General features: G+C 46.6%; 1 protein-coding gene across 3 annotated transcripts; it reads left to right on the forward strand.

Annotated features, from left to right (window-relative positions):
* Positions 1–1,935: 1,935 nt before the first annotated feature.
* CAP1 (cyclase associated actin cytoskeleton regulatory protein 1) lies at positions 1,936–19,254 on the forward strand. Of its 3 annotated transcripts, none has more exons than XM_030538876.1 (13): positions 1,936–2,008; positions 8,793–8,905; positions 9,419–9,519; positions 10,214–10,291; positions 12,742–12,885; positions 12,985–13,070; positions 14,612–14,717; positions 14,840–15,017; positions 15,733–15,923; positions 16,161–16,284; positions 16,393–16,475; positions 17,010–17,153; positions 17,912–19,254. In XM_030538876.1, the coding sequence occupies exons 2-13, from the start codon at positions 8,803–8,805 to the stop codon at positions 17,993–17,995; spliced, it is 1,422 nt and encodes a 473-aa protein (XP_030394736.1). In that variant the 5' UTR covers positions 1,936–2,008; positions 8,793–8,802; the 3' UTR covers positions 17,996–19,254. The 3 variants fall into 3 exon arrangements, with proteins under 3 accessions (XP_030394736.1, XP_030394737.1, XP_030394738.1); XM_030538877.1 differs by having other exon boundaries at positions 1,944–2,008; positions 8,780–8,905; XM_030538878.1 differs by having other exon boundaries at positions 1,949–2,011; positions 8,791–8,905.
* The last annotated feature ends 433 nt before the right edge of the window (positions 19,255–19,687 follow it).

Raw genomic sequence — 19,687 nt, forward strand, 5'->3', positions numbered from 1 at the left:
AAGAGCAGAGGACAGGAAGCAGTGGTAAAGTCAGCAGATCTCACTGGGTTTTCTCCTCCTTCCCCTCCCATCAATGTGTCCCAGTGGTGGTGTAGACACTGGATATTTTCCCCCTCATGCACAAGAATGAGGCTTAAAAAACAGTTCCATCTCCTCCTCTAAAGCCTTGACTTGAAGAAGCAGCTGGGAATGTATAGCAGAAGGGCAATGCTCAGACAGCACAGTTTGCAGGGGATGAGTAGGGTAAACTCCCCTGTTCTATTCCTGATTCATTATATGATTTCACTTGACCTCTCTGACTCAGTTTCCCCATCTCTAAAGCAAGGATAGCTATTTATCCTCCCTTGGAGATCCTCAGCTGAAAATTGTTCTAGAAATTCCATGTGTGATTAATTACAATAGTGCCACTAGCATGCATAGCCCTTTACAGCTACAAGAATAAAGGAGACTTGGAGGGAGTACAGGGGCTGCCTCCTTCTGGAAATTATTTCACAATTATCAGACATTTGGTGAAATGCAATGCATTCCAAAGGCCACAAGTATTTGCTCATCAGAACTATAATTATAAGCAAGCAGTAAAAGGCATCTCTGGCAGGGAAGAGTTAAGTTACACCCAGAGAAGGGGAATGAACCCCAGGGACAAGCAACCCCCCATACTTTCCCCCCACCATCAGTGTGGGGGAGCAGAGGCTCATTAAGATAACACATATGATAATAAAGAGCTTCTCTGGGTTTCCTACCACTATCCCTGAATTTGCTTCAGACTAAGCTCAGCTCACTGGCTGACTTTCACTTGTCTAGATCCCTGAGTTCCACCTGTAATATGACTTGCTGCTTTTGGCCTGAGATAGGTTAGGAAATGATGTCCCTCCCCAGGCACAGGTGGTTGGGAGACATCTTTTGTCATGATCATCAAGTGTCTTTCTAGGTATTTCTTAGCACAGCTGGGCCTGTCCCTGCACCCTGAAGAGATGCCCCAAGCAAGGGTGCAGCTAACTGGACAGCAAACTCTTCAGCAACTGTCTCTTATACTATGTTTGTACAGCATACAGCGCAATACGGCCCCAATCTCAGTTTGCACCTAGGCACTACCATAAGTACGATGGAGAGGGGGGACCTATGCTGTTCCTTCCACAGCCTTCCAGGGGCCATCCTTCAGTTTCTCCCCCTGACTCTAAACTAGCAGTTTTCCCTAGGAGCCTCCCTAGGCAGGGGCATCCCCTCCCCCAGTTCCAAACATCTCTGCCTGAAGGTCCCCAGCCTAAGACCCCCTCTCCCTGCTCAGACTCCATGGCTGCGGGCAGCTGGGCCAATTTGCAGCTCAGACCCCATCCCCTGGAAGGTCCCATGCTATAGCCCCCCAGCTCAGACCCCATCCCCTGGGGGGCCACAGCCTGTAACCCCCCCACCTCAGACCCCATCCTCTGGGGGTCCTATGCTATAGCCCCCCAGCTCAGACCCCATCCCCTGGGGAGCCACAGCCTGTAACCCCCCCACCTCAGACCCCATCCTCTGGGGGTCCTATGCTATAGCCCCCCAGCTCAGACCCCACCCCCTGGGGGGCCCCAACCTGTAGCCTCCCCCAGCTCAGACCCCACCCCCTGGAAGGTCCCATGCTATAGCCCCCCCAGCTCAAACCTCACCCTCTGGGGGTCCCACACTATAGCCCCCCAGCTCAGACCCCACCCCCTGGGGGGCCCCAGCCTGCAGCTCCCCTAGGTCACAAACCACTCTCTAGATGTCCCACGCTATAGCCCCACCCCATGGGGGCTTAGCCTATAAACCCCACCCCCTCCTCCTTGATTGGGCGCGGTAACCCCACCGACCACGCCCCGTCTCATTAGCCAATCCCGAGCCGCCTTCCCAGAGAGGGGCGTGGCACTCCTCCGGCCCGCCCCCGTGCGTAGTTCCGGTGAGGCCGGAGGCCGGAAGTGGCGGGCGGGGCGGCGCGGGGGCTGCTGGGCGGTGTCTCCAGGCGGAAGCGGAGGGAGCCGCGAGCGGAGCTGAGGTGAGTGAGGGAGCGGCGGGGCTGGGGGGACCCGCCCGGCAGCGGCCGCTGGAAGCAAGGGGCAGCCGGGAGCCCCCGATGCCCGGCCTGGCCTCGCGGGGGTCAAAGCCCCCCAGCCTGGGGCACTCGGCTGCCCTGGCTCAGGCAGGGGCCGGCCTCGGGCACCCCGCTGTCCTGCCCTGCAGCTGGGGCAGCCTTGCCCGGGGGGGCTCCATGGGGCGTGCCTGAGAGTGGGTGTGGGAGCAGCCCCCCCGGTCCATGCCGGGGAGGGGGAGATACCTGAGGGTGTGTGGGGGAGGGTGCCTGGGTGTGGGAGTGGGAGCAGCCCCACCCCCCCGGTCCATGCCGGGGAGGGGGAGATGCCTGAGGGTGAATGGGGGAGGGTGCCTGGGTGTGGGAGTGGGAGCAGCCCCCCCGGTCCATGCCGGGGAGGGGGAGATGCCTGAGGGTGAATGGGGGAGGGTGCCTGGGTGTGGGCGTGGGAGCAGCCCCCCGGTCCATGCCGGGGAGGGGGAGATGCCTGAGGGTGTGTGGGAGTGGGGCTGTCCCTCAGGCCTCTGTGGGTGTGGGAACCGGGCTGCGCCCAGGTCCATGGCAGGGGGAAGGTGTCTGAGGGGGTGTGGGAGCGCCCCCCCCCCAGCTCCATGTGAGGAGAGGAGACAAGGAAATCAGGACTTTCTGTCCCAAACCAAATAACCCTCTCTGAGGTGCTTCTCTGAGCAGATTCTTCTAGCCACACGTTAAGAATTGATGAAGTTTCATTGGGAATATCATCTAAGGGGAAATACTTCTGTTTAGTCATCACATGAGCTGCATTCTCGGGATAAAGGGGTTTGCATGGAAGTGGGAGAGCAATTGTGTATGTGAAATCTGCTACTCTAGAAACAAACCAAAGTTAAACAGGGTCACTTAACTATTCAATAAGCAATAAATATTCATAAATGCGCTTCTCTTGCTATGGTCAGTTTAATAAAGACTCTTACTTACAGATGTCATCCATTAAGTTGGGAAAAGAGGTTTGAGCTTCTCAGACAACTTCCTGCCCTAACGGTTGGCAGTAAGCAACACTTCTGTTGTCAATAAAATAAACTGAGCTTAACAGGAAGAGTGCATCCTTTTGACTGTTACTGAAATAACAGTCCAAATACTTCACAGGGGAGTTGTTAAACTCGTGTGTATTCATAAAGCATTTTTCAGTCCTCAGATGGAAGGCTTACTATACCAGTGTAAAGTGCTGTACAGCTCTAACAACATAGGTCTGATTTTTACCTTTTAGCACTGTTCTATGAATTGAAGTAGGAGTACATGTAAATAATGGTGAAAATCTTGTGTGAAATCTGGCTCAAAATCTATAAAGTGGTGATCCCACCCTGCCCTCCTAAGCTTGATTTCACTGTAGTTCTTCTGAGTGCCAGTTCTTCACAGTTGACCTATAGTCATTAAACTAAAAGCTGGGCAATTCACATGGCTATTCTTTCTGCGGATGTGTAATGTGATAGATTGACTTATTAGAAGGCAAACCAGAGGTGTAGACTAAAGAGATTGGCATCTCCTGAATTACTTATTCAGACACCAGAGGTGAACTTTAAGCACTGGGTCCAAATTCCAACTACAGTACTGCATATGTCTTTTAATAATGCAGTGCCGAAAGATTTTTCCTTTAACAAGGACAGGCTAGCTACATCCAAACCACTGGTACCTCTCTACATCACTCTGATGTTCCCTTTCTTCTTGTTCTCTGTACTGCTGTCTTCTCCTCTCACCCTTCCATTTCACAGTGAAATTGATATAATCTTAGTTTTAACTTTCCTGATCAAAATGCAACAGAGCATCATGTCTTCACTATGCTGCTGCACTGTCACATAAAATTGGAGCAGTGTCTCTTCTGTGCTAAAACACAGGATTTGTCATGCCAGCTTCTGGTACCATGCTAGAAGTTGCCAACCTCTGGATTAGAGACACATGAGAGTGAAGGATTGGATTGTAGGATTCCAAATTAACCTTGGAAAAGCACTCTTTCCTGTTGTAACAAATGTTAACATTCTTCTCTGGAAAAATCAAATGGGAGAAAAGTTAAAATGGATCTTTGTGTGATCTTGAGGTCTCTAGAATACTTCTTAGCTTCTAAGGAGCCCTTCGTGTCCATGGTTTATCAGCTTTAGACAAAGCAATCTCTGCCCAATGAAGCATATTTGGAACTCCTTCAGTCCTGGATCCATGACACATAACTTAGTACAGTCTCAAACTAGCTTAAATGTTGAGGTTCCAAATTATTTGTAGGATTAGGTGTAGGTTACATACTTTGATTTTAAAAAGAGGAAATCTGTGCTAGACTATTCACCCTGACAGGAAATGTAGCAAGGTACTTGACAAGTGCAAATCTTGTATGCCAGGTAATTCTAATGAACAGAGTCCCTTCACTCTATTAACACAACTTTAAAAAATATATATATGGAGCTATACTTACCTCATAGAACTGGAAGGGACCCTGAAAGGTCATTGAGTCCAGCCCCCGGCTTTCACTAGCAGGACCAAGTACTGATTTTGCCCCAGTCCCTAAGTGGCCCCCTCAAGGATTGAACTGACAACCCTGGTTTTAGCAGGCCAGTGCTCAAACCACTGAGCTATGCCTCCCTCCCACTCAGTTTATTTGGAGCTTTTTATCCAGGTAAAACTTCTAGTGACTTCAGTGAATGTTGTTACTCGGGAGTGCTGAATAAGTGGTTGACTTTATCTCTTGTATCTAACAGAATATCACGGGATAGCTTTCTAAATCAGAAATAAAAAGTTGTTGTTCTGAGATATTGGCCCTAAATATCTTCATTTCAGGACCAATGTCAAAAAGTATTTAGACTAGAGAACCTTGTGTCTTGGCAGCCATCAGGGACTAGCAGTAGCAGTGTATTCACTGCTAGCCCTGGCAACTCCCAAGATGTGTCAGACCCTAAATCAGTCACTCTGATTACAGTTTTGCTCTCCTTCAAGTAAAGCCTGACTCAAATGGTGTACTGAACAGCTAGATAGAAACAGATACTTAAGCTCTTTTTTTTTTTTTTTTTTAGATACAAATCTCAGAAGTAGTATGAAATCTCTGAGCAGGTCCACTGAGAGTGTCAACTTAAAGTCTTGTATTTTCTCAACTTAATTGTCCCATTTTAGCTCCTAGGGACTGTGGAAACAGGAAGTACTCATAATGCTGTTGGCAACATGAGGCTCACAACTTCTCATACTTTACAAAAAGTGAATCTGAACAGAGGTGCACATCTAACTCTAAGCTGTGGGAGGACTAGTGAGAGGTTATAAAACTAACATTCAGTTATACTGAAGAATGATTTAAACTGGATGACAACAAAATTAAAGTCTCATATCTTGACCTGCCAAGCTAGAAGTACTTCCCCAAACCAATACAGATTATATCCAGACCTGTTAACTTTACTAAGCACTGGTCTTGGTCTGGTTATCAGAGAGACTGTCAATTCCTGACTGACGTGTCCGAAAATAGAAAACTCCCTCCAGCTCAGTATTGTTTTCCTTGGATTAATTAGCAGTTACACCTCATATTGTTTTGAGTCCTGTACAAGGCAGATTGCTAGGTATAGCTGGAAGGCCTATGTCTGTGCCAGTGTGTGTTTACCTTCAGGCCCTGAGAAAATTATCTTAATTAATGTTGGCAAGTAGCTTAAAACCAAAAATATTTTCAGATACTCTGGAGGTAGATTGATCTCTCAGCTGGAGTAAAATGCATGGAGGTTCAACATGAGTTCTTAACTGGCCTGCTTATAGAGCTGAAACTAGTTATAGTTGGTTCTTGAAGACTTGACTTGTAACTATTAACAGAAAAACAACATCTGAAAAACTTTCCATGTAAACAAGACGTAAACCTAAATTCTGGAATATTGCTCCAATGTTGGAGTCTTCTCTGAACTTCAAACTCTTGGTTATCCAAAGGGCTAGCCTTGATGTTTGACTTAAGATTTCAGTTCGGAAAGACTTTGAAGTTATCCAGGACACACAGATTGCAGTGGACAAAAATGATCTCTAACGTCTCAATTTACCAGTCCCTGTTACAGATAGTGGAATCTCAGTTATTTGTTTGTATCTCGTTGCATTAAAGAACTTTAGCAAACCAAGTTAATCTATAAATCGTGGATTCTATCATTGCAGTTTGTTTCAGCAGTTCATGTTATATTAGATGACTGCCCAACCAGTGCAATAGCATGGTCTTTTTTCCCTCACAGACTTCTGGTGTCTGGTTTGCAGATTCTATTCTTACCAAAATCAGTATGATTCTTGTCTGTATAATGAGATGTGTCTTCATTTAAATAGCACCCTTGATGCTGTTTACATCTGGAGGGTAGAAGAGAGTGTGCGGTGAGGAGAGTGAGCTATGCTAGGTAGTTCTGGTGAAGGCTGGCAGAAGTGTAGCAGGCTCCTTCTGGAGTTCACATGGCCAGCAATTATCACTTGGTGTAGTGGCAGCAGAATCAAAATGATTACTTTATAAGCTGTGTCCTAATGCGGAGAGTACCCATGTCTATCGCAACTAGAAGATGAAATTAATTCACCATCTGTTATATGATGCTTGGTTCACAGAAGTGACCTCAAATGCCATGCCTGTAGGGTTTTCCTGACACGGGCTACAAGCTGCCCGAGAAGATTCTGACAGCTCGGTAATGGGAATGAGGGAGTCCATCTGAAGTTCTGGGGGAACTTTAGTAACATCGCTCTGGTTTCAGGAGCTCACCTGGGAGGGGTGTTGTGCATTCTGCTGTGTACAGGCCTGCAACATGTTGAATTCCTCAGGGTTGGAAACAGCCCTCCATCTGGGCTCGTTCATGTTATCCATAATCCCTATCTGAAATGCAGCTGGAGACTCACGGTAACGGGTCTGATCAGATTAGAGCCCCATATGGACTGGGGTGGGGATCAGTGGTGCAGAATGGCAGCTTTGTCTGCTTGCTGTTCTGTAAACCTGAGATTCATTTGGAAACATGCTTCATTAAAACATGTGGAATTTGCTTCCCTGAGTTTCTGGAGTGCAGCATCCACAACTGATGGCAGGTTTGGGGGGGTTATTTTTGTTCCTTCTGGAATACAGGGTGGGAGGGGAGGGGTCAAGAGCTGCAGCTTCTTTGTATAGAGTGGGATTCATGTGTACCTGGGGTCTCCTGCTGAGGTGGAGCACTGAGATCCTGTGCTTGGTATCCCGCATCCTAGGAAATAGAAGAGAGTGAATCACTAATGTAGGCGGCATGATCAAACATCACACATGTGCCTCAAACTTCTCTAAACTCTTTCTTGCTGTAACTTCCCTAATAGCTGCTGATCACCTTTCTATAGTGAACTAGAGGAGATGTTGTTCCAAGGAGGAAATTGCTCTCTTCCTTTCTGAAGTTGAGTAAACATGCTGGGGTGGAACATTGCATCAGACCCTCCCCTGCACTCCACCCCCATCCCATCCTCCTTTCTCCCGTGTTTTGCTGATTCTTCATACGAACGGAGGGATGAAAGTGACCTTGTTTTTCCTAGTGACATCACTGTTCCTTGTGACTAATGCTGGATCTGGCCTGCATCATCCATGGGACAGGGGAAAATAAACATTTTATAGCACAGCTTGGGAGGCTTGCAAACAAAAAGCAAAATTGGTTAAAATCCAAGTCTGATGTACGAGGCGGATCTATTCTCAGCTTTTTAAATATAGCCGAACAAGTCTAGTTTCCCTTTTGAGTATGCTGGCGTCAGGGACTGAAGGTGAAATTCTTCTTGTTAAAGTTCTGAACTCTGGAGGCCGTCTGCAATAAAAGGAAGTTGTGTGTTCAGGCTGCAATCGTGATTCATGCTTCAAAATGTCTTAATGTATGGTGATAAGATGGAAGCGTGTGGCTGGCTGGTTGCTGACCCCTCCCTGCGGTCTCTTTGCGTTAGTGTTCAGAGGGTGAATTCTGAAGCGCTCTGGTGCTGAGCAGGGCAGGAAAGTTTTATTATACTTCTCCAAATGAGAAGCTTAAATGACTTATGTGCCTAAATCGCCCTGGTCCATCGCTGGGAGACTAGTTCCCTCAGTATAGATAGAAAGTATTAACAGGGGACACATTGTTTTAGAAGCAGCTTCACATTCTTCTCTTGTGCAGCTGCTTGTCTTGGCATGTGCCAGAGCATGTCTTGGTTTAGCATGCTAATTCCGTGGGTTGACACATTGCTGGAGTCTTGGAATTCAGGGGTGGGTGTGGCCACCTCAAATATATTTGCAGAATCAAAACCACCAAATCTTATCTGCAATTAACTCTTTCTAGCGAAGCCATTATACATGTAGAAAAAGAACCAACCCTTTGATAGCAATCATACAAGAAGTCAGTCATGGTCATAATCAGAGCTGTGATCACTTTTTCTATAGTCTATAAAATTCTCTGCAGGGTCTTGCACCTCACCTACCGCCATGTTATCTGAGCACTTAAAACAAAATATCTAGAAGTTCTCCTTATCAGTCTAGCATGGATGTGCTATGAATTACTATGCAGTGGACACTATTTGGTCATTATGGATTGGCCAATGGAGCCCTCTGATGGGTTCTGGCAGCTGAGCTATCAGAAGAGTTATCTGAACAATGGGTAAGCGTGCTACGGAGTCTAAAATGCCTAAACTGTATGATGTGAGGCTAGAATAAGATTCCCCGTCTGATTGGGGAATGACTAACTTTCAGAATGCTAAGTAAGCCCATCAGACTATTGAGCATTCCGTTGATGATGTGTGCGAGGAGCTAATTTTGAGTAGTCTGTCTCTGCAGGTGGTGAGCAATGACAGATATGCAAAGCCTGGTTGAGCGGTTGGAGAAGGCTGTGGGTCGCTTGGAAGCTGTGTCCCAAAGCCCTGGCATGTATGGAGATGGCCCTTCCAAAGGTAGGGACCCTCTGCTGCAAATCCCTGTATCGATACGGAACACATTGTATGGTTGATGTTGATTATACTGGACACTGAAAGTACCGATTCTGGAAGGCAGATGCTCTGCAGAGCAAGCTGGTGTTGTGTAAGCCTGAATAGCTGTACCAGGAGGGGAAGTGAGTTTCACGCAGATAACATGCTGACCTACACACAAATGCAGGAGGGGCCTGTGGTTACTGTACTGTTAAAACCAGAGCTTCCTGCGGGTGCAGTACTTCCCTTGTCTCCTTACAGCCAAGCTACTTCTTTCTTACACAAAGGTACATTTAGACCAACATCCATCTGCATGCTTGAGGATCAGCAGCAGCCGCCGCCATATATACGCTCTGACTTGCACAATCCTACTCACAAAGTGCTCTGCAAAACTTCAGTGTAAGGAGGGTGGCAGCATTTGCTGAAAATACTCCCGAATACTTCTAGTCTGAGTCCATCTGCTACCCCTTAACGCTGTGCTCTGTTCTGTTTCTGCAGGAATAGTTGAGTATGTGCAAGCTTTCGACGCTCTCCTGGCTGGTCCAGTAGCAGAATATATGAAGATCAGCAAAGATATTGGTGGTGACGTTCAGAAACATGTAAGGATTTAGCTTCCTTTTCCCATGTTGTAAATATATGGTAGACCACTACTCTAGACTTTTAAGGGCTGTTCCCCACTCCCTAGAGCAAAACACTGATCTTAGAGGCTTCAACACAGATGGAGATCCCTGGATCACCCACGGGAGATCTCCATCTACCCACTTAGATGGATACACAATAGAGAGGAACAGAACTGCCCAGTTTCAGCATTGGTAAATTCTTGTCTATCCTGACTCATCAATTTCTATTGAACGTCCCTCCAAGAACAGAGAGAGATTAAAACCAGACCAGATGGCCCAGAATCAGCAGTCTTCACAACCAAACCATGCAAGGGAGGCCAAAAAGATGAACTGGTCCCTGTAAATACTCCTGATATCTACATGTGGTTACATTGTTCTGTCTAGCTATGTTCTGTGGCCCCATTACTGTAGTATTTGACCACCTCACAATCTAGTATATATTTATCTTTTCAATGCCCCATTAGGTAGGGAAGCACTATTATCCGCATGTTACAAATGGGAAACTAAAACCATGAGAGGCCAAGTGACTTGCCCAAGGTCACTCAGGACATCTGTGATGGAGCAGGGAATTGAACTCACATCTCCTGAAACCCAGGCTAGTACACTGACCACTGGAGCTTCCTTTTTGTCTGTGTAAACAATATGTAACTGTTTTTCCCCCCTTCCTTATAAGGCTGAAATGGTCCATTCAGGCCTGATGACTGAGAGGGTTCTCCTGGTGACAGCATCACAATGTCAGCAGCCATCAGGGGTAAGTCTAGAGAATCCTAACACAGGTCACTTAGAGCTGCACAGGTCTTGGCTAATTGGAAGGAAAACAGCAAAAGCTGAGGAATGTGGGCCCTTAAAATTGCTCCTCAAGAAACCTATCTGGAGTGGAGGTGACTCCTTCGTCCATGAGTTCACACTCTTCTAATCAGAATAGCGTATGCAGAGTCTAGTTCCAGAAACTGATTCAAGACTCACTGAAACTAATAGAAAATGCTGAGTGTTTTATGGATTTGCCGTAACTACCTAAGCTCGTACAATGCACAGGTGGCTCCTTCTCATACCTGACAGCTGGTACTTGGCTCGTGTTTCACTTGGCATCAGTACTAGATGCAGTTAAGCCACGAATTACAGAATAGAACCTGTGAGATGGTAGCAGCCCTGGGAATCGGAGCAGACAATACTTAGCATAATACAGTATTTGTAAGTCCTCAAAGCACTACACAAGGATTCTTACCTGGGTAGCATAGATGTCTGGCTCGATGCTGTGATACCCGAATAATGGCTAGAGTCTTAAGGTCAGTTTTCCTTAGTAAGCAGATCAACAATTCCCCCCATGCTGCAGCTTCTCTGCCTGGGAGGGGAGTCTGATCCTGCATGCATTGGTTTTCTTCTACTTATACTTCGACTTCTCTAGTGATATGTTATGCGCCTTTGCCTGTCCTTGCAATGTTCCAGTGGGAGAACTACCACCTCTGCTCATGCTACTTCAGGATGTCAGGATTTCTGTGCTGCTTCCCCTATCACTGCAAAGTAGAGTATCACAGTTCAGCTTCAGGGTTCTACTTCCCTCTTAAACCAGACTGCCTAGGACACAGAAGTCTGCCTAGAAGGCCTTCAGCTTTCTGTAAAGGACGTCTAGTCAATTCTGGAGCAGGCATGCCCTTGTTTCAGATCCGAAATTCTTGAATTCTCTAAAGCTTGTTTACTCAAGCATACCCTTACCCAATCATGGCTCTCAGTCGGAGCTTCCCAAACCATAGTGAGGAGTACTTGCTGGTGGGCCGAGAGAGCTAGCTTTCCTCCTTTCCATCTGCAACTGAGCAGATGGGAAAGAACCACCAAATGAAGAGTGCAAACAGACTCTTCTTAAAGACACAACACTCTTTGCACTTAAAGAGCTTAAAAAAAAATCTGACTATATTCTACTCCGTATATATCGCTGCTGACCCAGTGAGAGGTATGATCACTAATGGAAAGGAGGTTGTCCATGAGACCATCTCTGATATGGTTCATGCCATTAAAGCTTGTCCTGTAGTTGAGTGGACCAACCAAATGACCTGGGAAAGCTGCTTCTGAGCAACTGATCTCCTATGTCCAAATCTCTGAATAGACACCGCAGAGCAAGACACTTTGTGGATATTTAAGTGTTGTGACAGACCCAGACCAGTGGGATACAGGAGTCCGGTAGAGGGCAAATATACTGGTCACTGGATGAGTAGTTTTCTGTTCCCTGAGTGACTAGACCAGGGGCTGCACTAGAGTAATCAGGAACCTGCTAGAACCAATTAAGGCAGACAGGCTGATTAGATCACCTGCAGCCAATCAAGGCACCTGGGTTTAAAAAGCTCACTCAGTCAGACGAGGAGGAGACAGAGGAGAGGAAGTGTGTGTGAGGAGCTGGGAGCAAGAGGCCCAAGGAGCTGAGAGTAAGAGGGTGTGCTGCTGTAGGATTGAGGAGTACAAGCGTTATCAGACACCAGGAGGAAGGTTCTGTGGTGAGGATAAAGAAGGTGTTTGGAGGAGGCCTTGGGGAAGTAGCCCAGGGAGTTGTAGCTGTCATGCAGCTGTTACAGGAGGCACTATAGACAGCTGCAATCCACAGGGCCCTGGGCTGGAACCTGGAGTAGAGGGTGGGCCCGGGTTCCCCCCAAACCTCCCAACTCCTGATCAGACACAGGAGAAGTTGATCCAGACTGTGGGAAAGATCACTGAGGTGAGCAAATCTGCCAATAAGCACAGGCCCCACCAAGGTAGAGGAGGAACTTTGTCACAGCGTAAAAAAAAAATTGAATTGAATTCACAGAAGTCCAGCTCTTTTTCTCTTTAACTCACCCTGTCAAGTTTAGATACTGGAGCAACTTGGTTTGTAATGAACCTGTAACGTGTGCCCAAAAACCAAGACAGAAAAGCAATTTGAAAAGCATCTGAATACTACAGAACCTCTAAAAGGCTAGTCCCGTCTTCATTATTGATGAGACTTGTCTCAAAGTGCCTCTTGGCTTCTGCATTAGTCACAATTTCTGGCATGCTTCCATAGCACTAGTCCAAAGCAAAACTCTGACTTCACTACAGGAGGAGCGTGGAGAGGGCTGTAACTGGAACACTGGCAATACAAAGCTTGTACAAGAGCTGTAGCTTAGGCTTGTGCTAACTGGATTCCATCTAAGAATGGCTGTCTCTGTTTGCCACCCGTCCCCTTCTGTGTTGCAGAATAACTTCTCAACGCTACTGAAACCCATTTCAGAGCGAATCCAGGTGGTGCAGAACTTCCGGGAGAAAAATCGTGGCAGCAAACTGTTCAATCACCTATCAGCTGTCAGTGAGAGCATCCCGGCACTGGGCTGGGTGGCTATGGTAAGGACTACAGTGGGTCCTTGGGGTGGGGTGGGGGTGGGAGAGGCTGGGACTGCTGTTGCAACAGGCCCTGGTTCTAATATGTTGTGTCTTCTCTAGGCCCCAAAGCCTGGCCCCTATGTGAAGGAAATGATGGATGCGGCCATGTTTTATACCAACCGGGTCCTCAAGGAATACAAGGAAGTGTAGGTTCAGCTTCACTCTGCAAAGCGGGAGGGATGCAGACAGCTGAATACTGAAATTTCAGTTTCTTGATCTAACTGTGGAGAGGCATGTGGCCCCCCTAGCACACAGTCCTGAAGGATTAAGATAATGAAATACCTTGGTTCCAGAGATCAGCATCTGCTGTGCTGCTCTGGTATTGCACCTTACTAATGCACCGTTTAAGATGAGAGAACCCTGCCTGCTTCAGCCAAGTCACTTCAAGTTAAACAATACTTAGTTCTTATGTACGAGCGTTTCATTAGTAGACCACAAAGTGTTTCACAGTCTTGAACGTAGTTATCCTCCCAACGCCCCTGTGCGGCCGTGCTATTATCCCTACTGTACAGATGGGGGAACTGAGGCAGAGACTAAGTGACTTGCCAGAGGTCACACATGCTGTCTGTAGCAGAGCAGTGAATTGAAGCTGTCTCCCCCAAGTCCTAGCTAGTGCCCTAGCCCCCCTTCATTGGTCTCCAGAATGTGGAAATCAGACAGCTGTGAACAAAGCCCTAATGCAGGCTGAACCATCAAGAAAGATGACCCCTCCAAGACATCTCTGAAGCCTTGCCTAGTAAACTTAATACCACTCCATTCCTTTAGCAGTGGCAGGGTGTGTTTAATACACCTCAGCATCAGAAACAGCTACATTCCCATAAATATATTGACTTTGACAGGTTTTCTTAGATTTATGATATTGGGCAAATCAATGGGAGCAAGGGCATTGGCATCCCTTGTGTATCCACTCCATCCAGTAACCCTCCTGGCTTTTTTCCCCCTACGCAGTAAGCAGGGCCGTAGCAACAAAGAACGTGGCCCCCTCTGAACATATGTCCGGGGCCCCTTACAATGCAGAAACGATAAAAAACTAAACAACTAAATTAATAACATTTATCTGCCGACCGCCATTATGAACGCAAATACACATTCTTTGAATGGGTCCAACTAAAATTCGAAACTGACCAACAGACAACTGATGTAGCCAATAGCATTATGATGGATCATAATGACTTCACGGTTTTGTCAGTAAAACCGACATGGATTGTGCAATAGCGTCAATAAATGTCACTTACCTAGTTATACCTTACATTTTTTTTTGCCACTTTTAGGGGCCCCCTTCCTTGCGGGGCCCCCTCCGGTCGGAGGGTGCTCGCTACGCCTCTGGCAGTAAGACATCTTTCCAATATGTTATGCCAATTGAGCATCACCCAGCAGGGTTTAGTTTTTTACAAGTGTTTTGTTCTGCAGTCTGTGGACCTCTGACTAGGTGTGGAGGGCTAGCATTCAGCAGTAACTGGCTTACTGACCCGAACGCCCCATGGTCTAATTGCGCACAGTAGCCCTCAGGGCTGGGGGTTGTAGCCGTTTGCTCCCTCCTTGCATTGGTGCTGCTACTCAGCTCCAAATAATATTTGCAAGCTAGGGGACAGGGAAATGTAAGGATGCAGTTACAGCCACATGGCTTCAGATCTTTCCTAGATAATCACTTGCACTAATTAGCTTGTCTTGATCTTTGTCCCCTTAGAGATAAGAAACATGTGGACTGGGTGAAAGCTTATCTGAGTATCTGGGCAGAGCTGCAGACATACATCAAAGAGTATCACACCACTGGGCTGACCTGGAGCAAAACGGTGAGTGCTGACTGTATGTTGGCAATCAATACTTCCTAACCTAGGGACTCTAATGTTACCGGGGACTGTTGCAGCAAGTAGCAATTGCACAAGTTTAACTCCCTCTCGGGCATCTCTTACAGGGTCCTATAGCAAAAGAGGTGGGCAATGTACCTGCAGCACCCCCAACTGGTGCTGCTCCTCCACCACCGGGTCCTCCCCCTCCTCCTGCTCCAGGCCCCACAAACTCCAGTTCAGATGACTCTGTTTCCCGCTCAGCGCTGTTTGCCCAGATCAATCAGGGAGAAGGCATTACCTCTGGTAAGCAAACTGGGCAACTGAAGGCTGGTGGTGGGCAGCCATTTGGCTGGGTCAACAAAAGAAAACATTCTAGCTAAAGTCTGCATGGGGTTCTGGGTCACTTATCTGCAAACCCTAAAAAGCTACCTCTAGGATCCAGGAAGAGTTCTCTTACTTAATAGCATTCCCAGGATGAATGGGCTTGGACTGCTCAGACCATCAGATATACAAAAGAGCATGGTTAGGATATTGTGGTTTAAAAACTAGCTCGGGGGGCGGAGGGGGGAGAGGAGACTTTTGCATGTGCAAACCTGCACACAAATTACCATTTGCTTGTTCAGTAACCCAGTGAAATGTGGGTGAACCAAAGCTCATGAAAACTTGGTCCTAGATTTACATCTTCCCTACAGAGAGTGGAACAGCTGTGGAATTCTGGCTCTAGTTCTAAACATAACACTTCAAATCTAGCTCTCAATCTCGTATCATTAAATGCTAAAAGCACTTACCTTTCCTCCAGGTCCCTTTCTTCATAGCAATCTTTCATGTTGCCCAGTTCAATGTAGATTATAAAGTCTTGAAGCAGAGAACTTGTTTTATGGATCCTCAAAGAGTTCAGCAGACTGCTACTGTAATAGCTGCTGACTTCTGGTACTTGTTAAACATGGATCTTGCACACCTAGTAACTTAGCATTATCCAACCAAATGATGTCTGGAGTAACAATGGTTTCTCTTGTAGCCCTGAAACATGTTTCAGATGATATGAAGACTCACAAGAACCCAGGGCTGAAGAATCAAGGTGGCCCTATCCGAACAGGACCCAAACCATTCACCGCTCCCAAACCCACCTGTGCAGCTAACCCACCCAAAAAATCATCCCCAAAGAAGGAACCGGCAATGCTAGAGCTGGAGGGCAAGAAGTGGAGAGTGGTGAGTGTCCATGTGACAGCCCAGACTGGCTGCTAAAGTGATGGAAATTCAATAGCAGAAGATGGCCCACAAACATCTTTCCTCTGAAATAACTAGAAGGTGTCAGCTTGAAGGAACAAGCCCTCTCTGCAGCCTTGTGAACTCTTCAGAGGAGAGAAGGTGACATGACACCTCCACACTTCACTCTGTAGCTCTTTAGGGAAACGAGCGTAACTGGTATTTGTCACCCCTTTTCAGGAAAACCAGGAGAAGGCCTCCAACCTGGTGATCAGTGACACAGAGCTGAAGCAGGTAGCATATATTTACAATTGCACGGACAGTACACTTCAAATCAAGGGCAAAATCAATTCCATCACAGTGGGTAAGTGCTGTGGTCCAAGTGGGCTGGCCTTCTGTATGCAGGCACCTCAAAGGGCTGGATCTGGAGTGGGGTTGTAGCACTATGAGCTCTTTTCTTTCTCCCCTGCAGATAACTGTAAGAAGCTAGGTCTGGTGTTTGATGATGTGGTGGGCATCGTGGAGATCATAAACTGCAGGGACATTAAAGTTCAGGTAACTACCCACAACCCTCCTTGTGACTCTGACTGTATAGAACTCTGCCCTGCGTTATGCGATGGTGCCTCTACAGGTTCACTTTGCAGGACACAATCCAATGAACCAATCTCTAGAAAACACATCAAACTCCTTCCATGCAGGGGCTTTCAAAGAGCACTGGATCAAGTTGTCTAAACAGGGTTGCAGAATGGAAAGCAAACTCCTCATACTGAGCATAGATTCTGGATGGATTATCCACCCTAAGGAAGGCTGTGTAATCCAGTAGCTAAAGCAAGGGGCTGAGGGTAGGGGTCTGTTCTAGTTTCTATCCCAACATTTGATTTGTGGTGATGGGCAAATTGCTCAACCTCCATTAGTCTTTTGTCTGACCTTCCGTGGAACAAAGTTAATACTTGCTTCCCTCCAGAGATATGGTAGAGTTCAGTGTAGAAGACTTAATCCCTGGAGATAATATAAAGCAATGAACTATAGTGGTTCCCTGGGATAAGTGGATGCTACTGTAACCACCTCCCGCTGCGTTTTCCTCACTAGGTAATGGGTAAAGTGCCAACAATTTCCATCAACAAGACAGATGGATGCCACGTGTATCTGAGCAAGAGCTCCCTAGACTGTGAGATTGTCAGTGCCAAGTCTTCAGAGATGAATGTCCTCATCCCCACAGAGAGTGGTGACTTCGTAAGTGTTTCCTCTTCCCGAAATGAGTGGAGAGCTGTAAGGGGCGGAGTGAACAGAGGGGCAGGGCTTGTTCAATGGCAGGAATCAGAGCGATTAAGAAGCACGGCATCGCTTCAGTTCACATTTTGTTCCATTGTCTTACTGAGACAAAAACTCACCCTTCCCAGGGAAGGATGTTCATTGAAGGACCTGCCAATAGAGCCCTTCTCTGGTAGCTAGATACTGCCCCAGATTCCACCCTTTACACAATGGATTCTTGAAACCCATCAAACTTAAGATGTAGGTGTCTTCCCTTGATCTGTCTTCTCTGAAGCCAAATTCACTAGCTCCTAATCAGATGGTGCTCGCTATGAAAACACTGTTGTTGGAAGTAACCCTTGACCCTCCTAGGTCCAATGAGGAATGAAATGTGGCTATGGTAACAAAGTGTGATACTAACTTTAGACTTCTTCAGTTTAATCTTGTAGAAAAAGCTGTGACTTGCTAAATATAGCAGATCTACTCGCCAAACCAGTTCTTGGTCTTTATTTGGATTTCAAAACAAATTTTGTCCGTCCTTTCTGCCCGTGTCCCAAATGACATGTCTGCAGTGCTCAAAACACTACAGAGCAATATGGAAACGAGGGGTAGTAGCTTCCTAGCGCAGTACAAATGATTCTTTATCTGCCGCTAGGTTTGTCAGGCTAGGCGGGACAGGAGTAGTCTCTAGTCTTTCATATAAACCAGACTTTTCACTACAGATTTCTTTCACCCTCCAGAACGAGTTCCCTGTCCCTGAACAGTTCAAGTCCCTGTGGAATGGGCAGAAGCTGGTTACCAGCGTGACGGAAATTGCTGGCTAAGCAGAATGGCATTGGGACTTGTGCCTCCCCTTGCCCTGGCTGTGGGACAAATCTGCTTTCAGACGATTCTCTTAGATTTCCTGTACCTTTCTGCTCTCAAACTACTTCTCTGTCTTCTACCTGAGAGACACAGCTACCTGCCTTCACTGAATTACCTCAGGCTGGGATTTGGTGTAGGGTGGCGGGTCAATTGTTCTTCTGCATCTATCAGCAGGAAGGTGCATCATCCCCCTCTTGTCAGATCTAACCTCACCAATCAATCATGTCTGACTTCTGGCAAACTTCAGAGCCAGGATGGGTGGTTGGCTTTCAGATTGTTCCATGGGTTTGGTATTGTGTTATCTTCAGACAAATTATTCATGTGAGAAAGGAATGTTGTCCCTCTTTGAATTGACATAATGGTGTCCTTATCAGGGTCCATAGTTCCCAGCTTGGTAAGTTGAGCTGGCAGGTGTGTTTCAGGAAGGTACTGGGAGCTGCTACTAACTCAGCTATGTGTACTAATCAGTCAGTGGCATTACAAGATGTGGGGAATGGCTTTGCTGGACCAAAGGCTGAGGACTGGGCGTGTAGCATTCCACCTTGAGTTTCCCTTTCAATGCTCCTATTTGCTGTGTAATTCTCTTTGTGCCATGATGGGGAGCTTTGCAGTAAACAGGTGCCACGGAAGACTGCATTGGAGTAAATGATCTACTCTGCTGTCTGTCCAGGGTTAGAAGCTGAAGTGTCCACTTTCCAAGGGGTTCCTTCTAAGCAGCTGAACTCAAGTTCAGTCTTCCAAGACAGTTCTGAACCTGTCTCTCCTTCCTAGCGAGGGATGCTTCTTCATTCCAAATTCAGTATTTGTTTTGTAAACGAGAGTTCGACTAAGTCAGTCTCATTGTTCATCCTCACTCATGCTTAGTTACTATAGAATGTGAAACTGTTCTCAGCCTTTCCCCTGCTGCTTGGCTCTTTACTCTGCTGGAGGCTTGCAGCCTCTTTTCCAGGGTCTGCATTGACCCTAAAGGGAGCTGCACATGCTTGACCTTCATGTTTCCCTGTCTCTGGTGACATCTGCATATCTGACTACATTTCCTCTGTACGTTGTCAATGTTTTTTCTCTAAGATGAAACTCACAAAATATGCAATTTTTTTTTTATTTTGAGACTGTCCAGTAACTTGTACTCATCTTCTCCTGAGGCTTGTGGAAAAAACTTTTCTTATGTACTTAAAATTATATGGAAGATAGAATAAAGTTCATGCCAACCTGCTCATTACACTAGCCCTTGTTTGCTGTTCAGAAGGGATATACTGGAGTGCAGCTAGGAAACTTCTTGTTGCTAAAAACATCCCTCAGGTTGCTGAGAATGCGGATTGACGCCCCCACTGCCACCCCCTGCTGCTCAATGGGCTCTATATTAGTGGATAGATCAGAATTGTGTGTGGGTGCAAAGCTTATTGCAGGACCAGACACTAAGTGGAAAGCACTAACACTCCTAGCACTACTTTCCTTTTTTCAAATTCATGCTGCTAGCTCCCTGGCTGAGGAAGGGAATCTGTCACTGGCAGGGCAGTAAGAGAGGTTATTAGTTCATTAGGTAGCTGTAAAACATTCTTTATTAAAGAGAATCAACATTGAACCAGTGCACAACAGTAGCTAGTCAGCTGACAACTATCAAAAAGCTTTTAATAATCATTGAAAACTTAATC

The sequence above is a fragment of the Gopherus evgoodei genome, chromosome 20 (assembly GCF_007399415.2).
Source record: "Gopherus evgoodei ecotype Sinaloan lineage chromosome 20, rGopEvg1_v1.p, whole genome shotgun sequence".
Lineage (NCBI taxonomy): Eukaryota > Metazoa > Chordata > Testudines > Testudinidae > Gopherus > Gopherus evgoodei.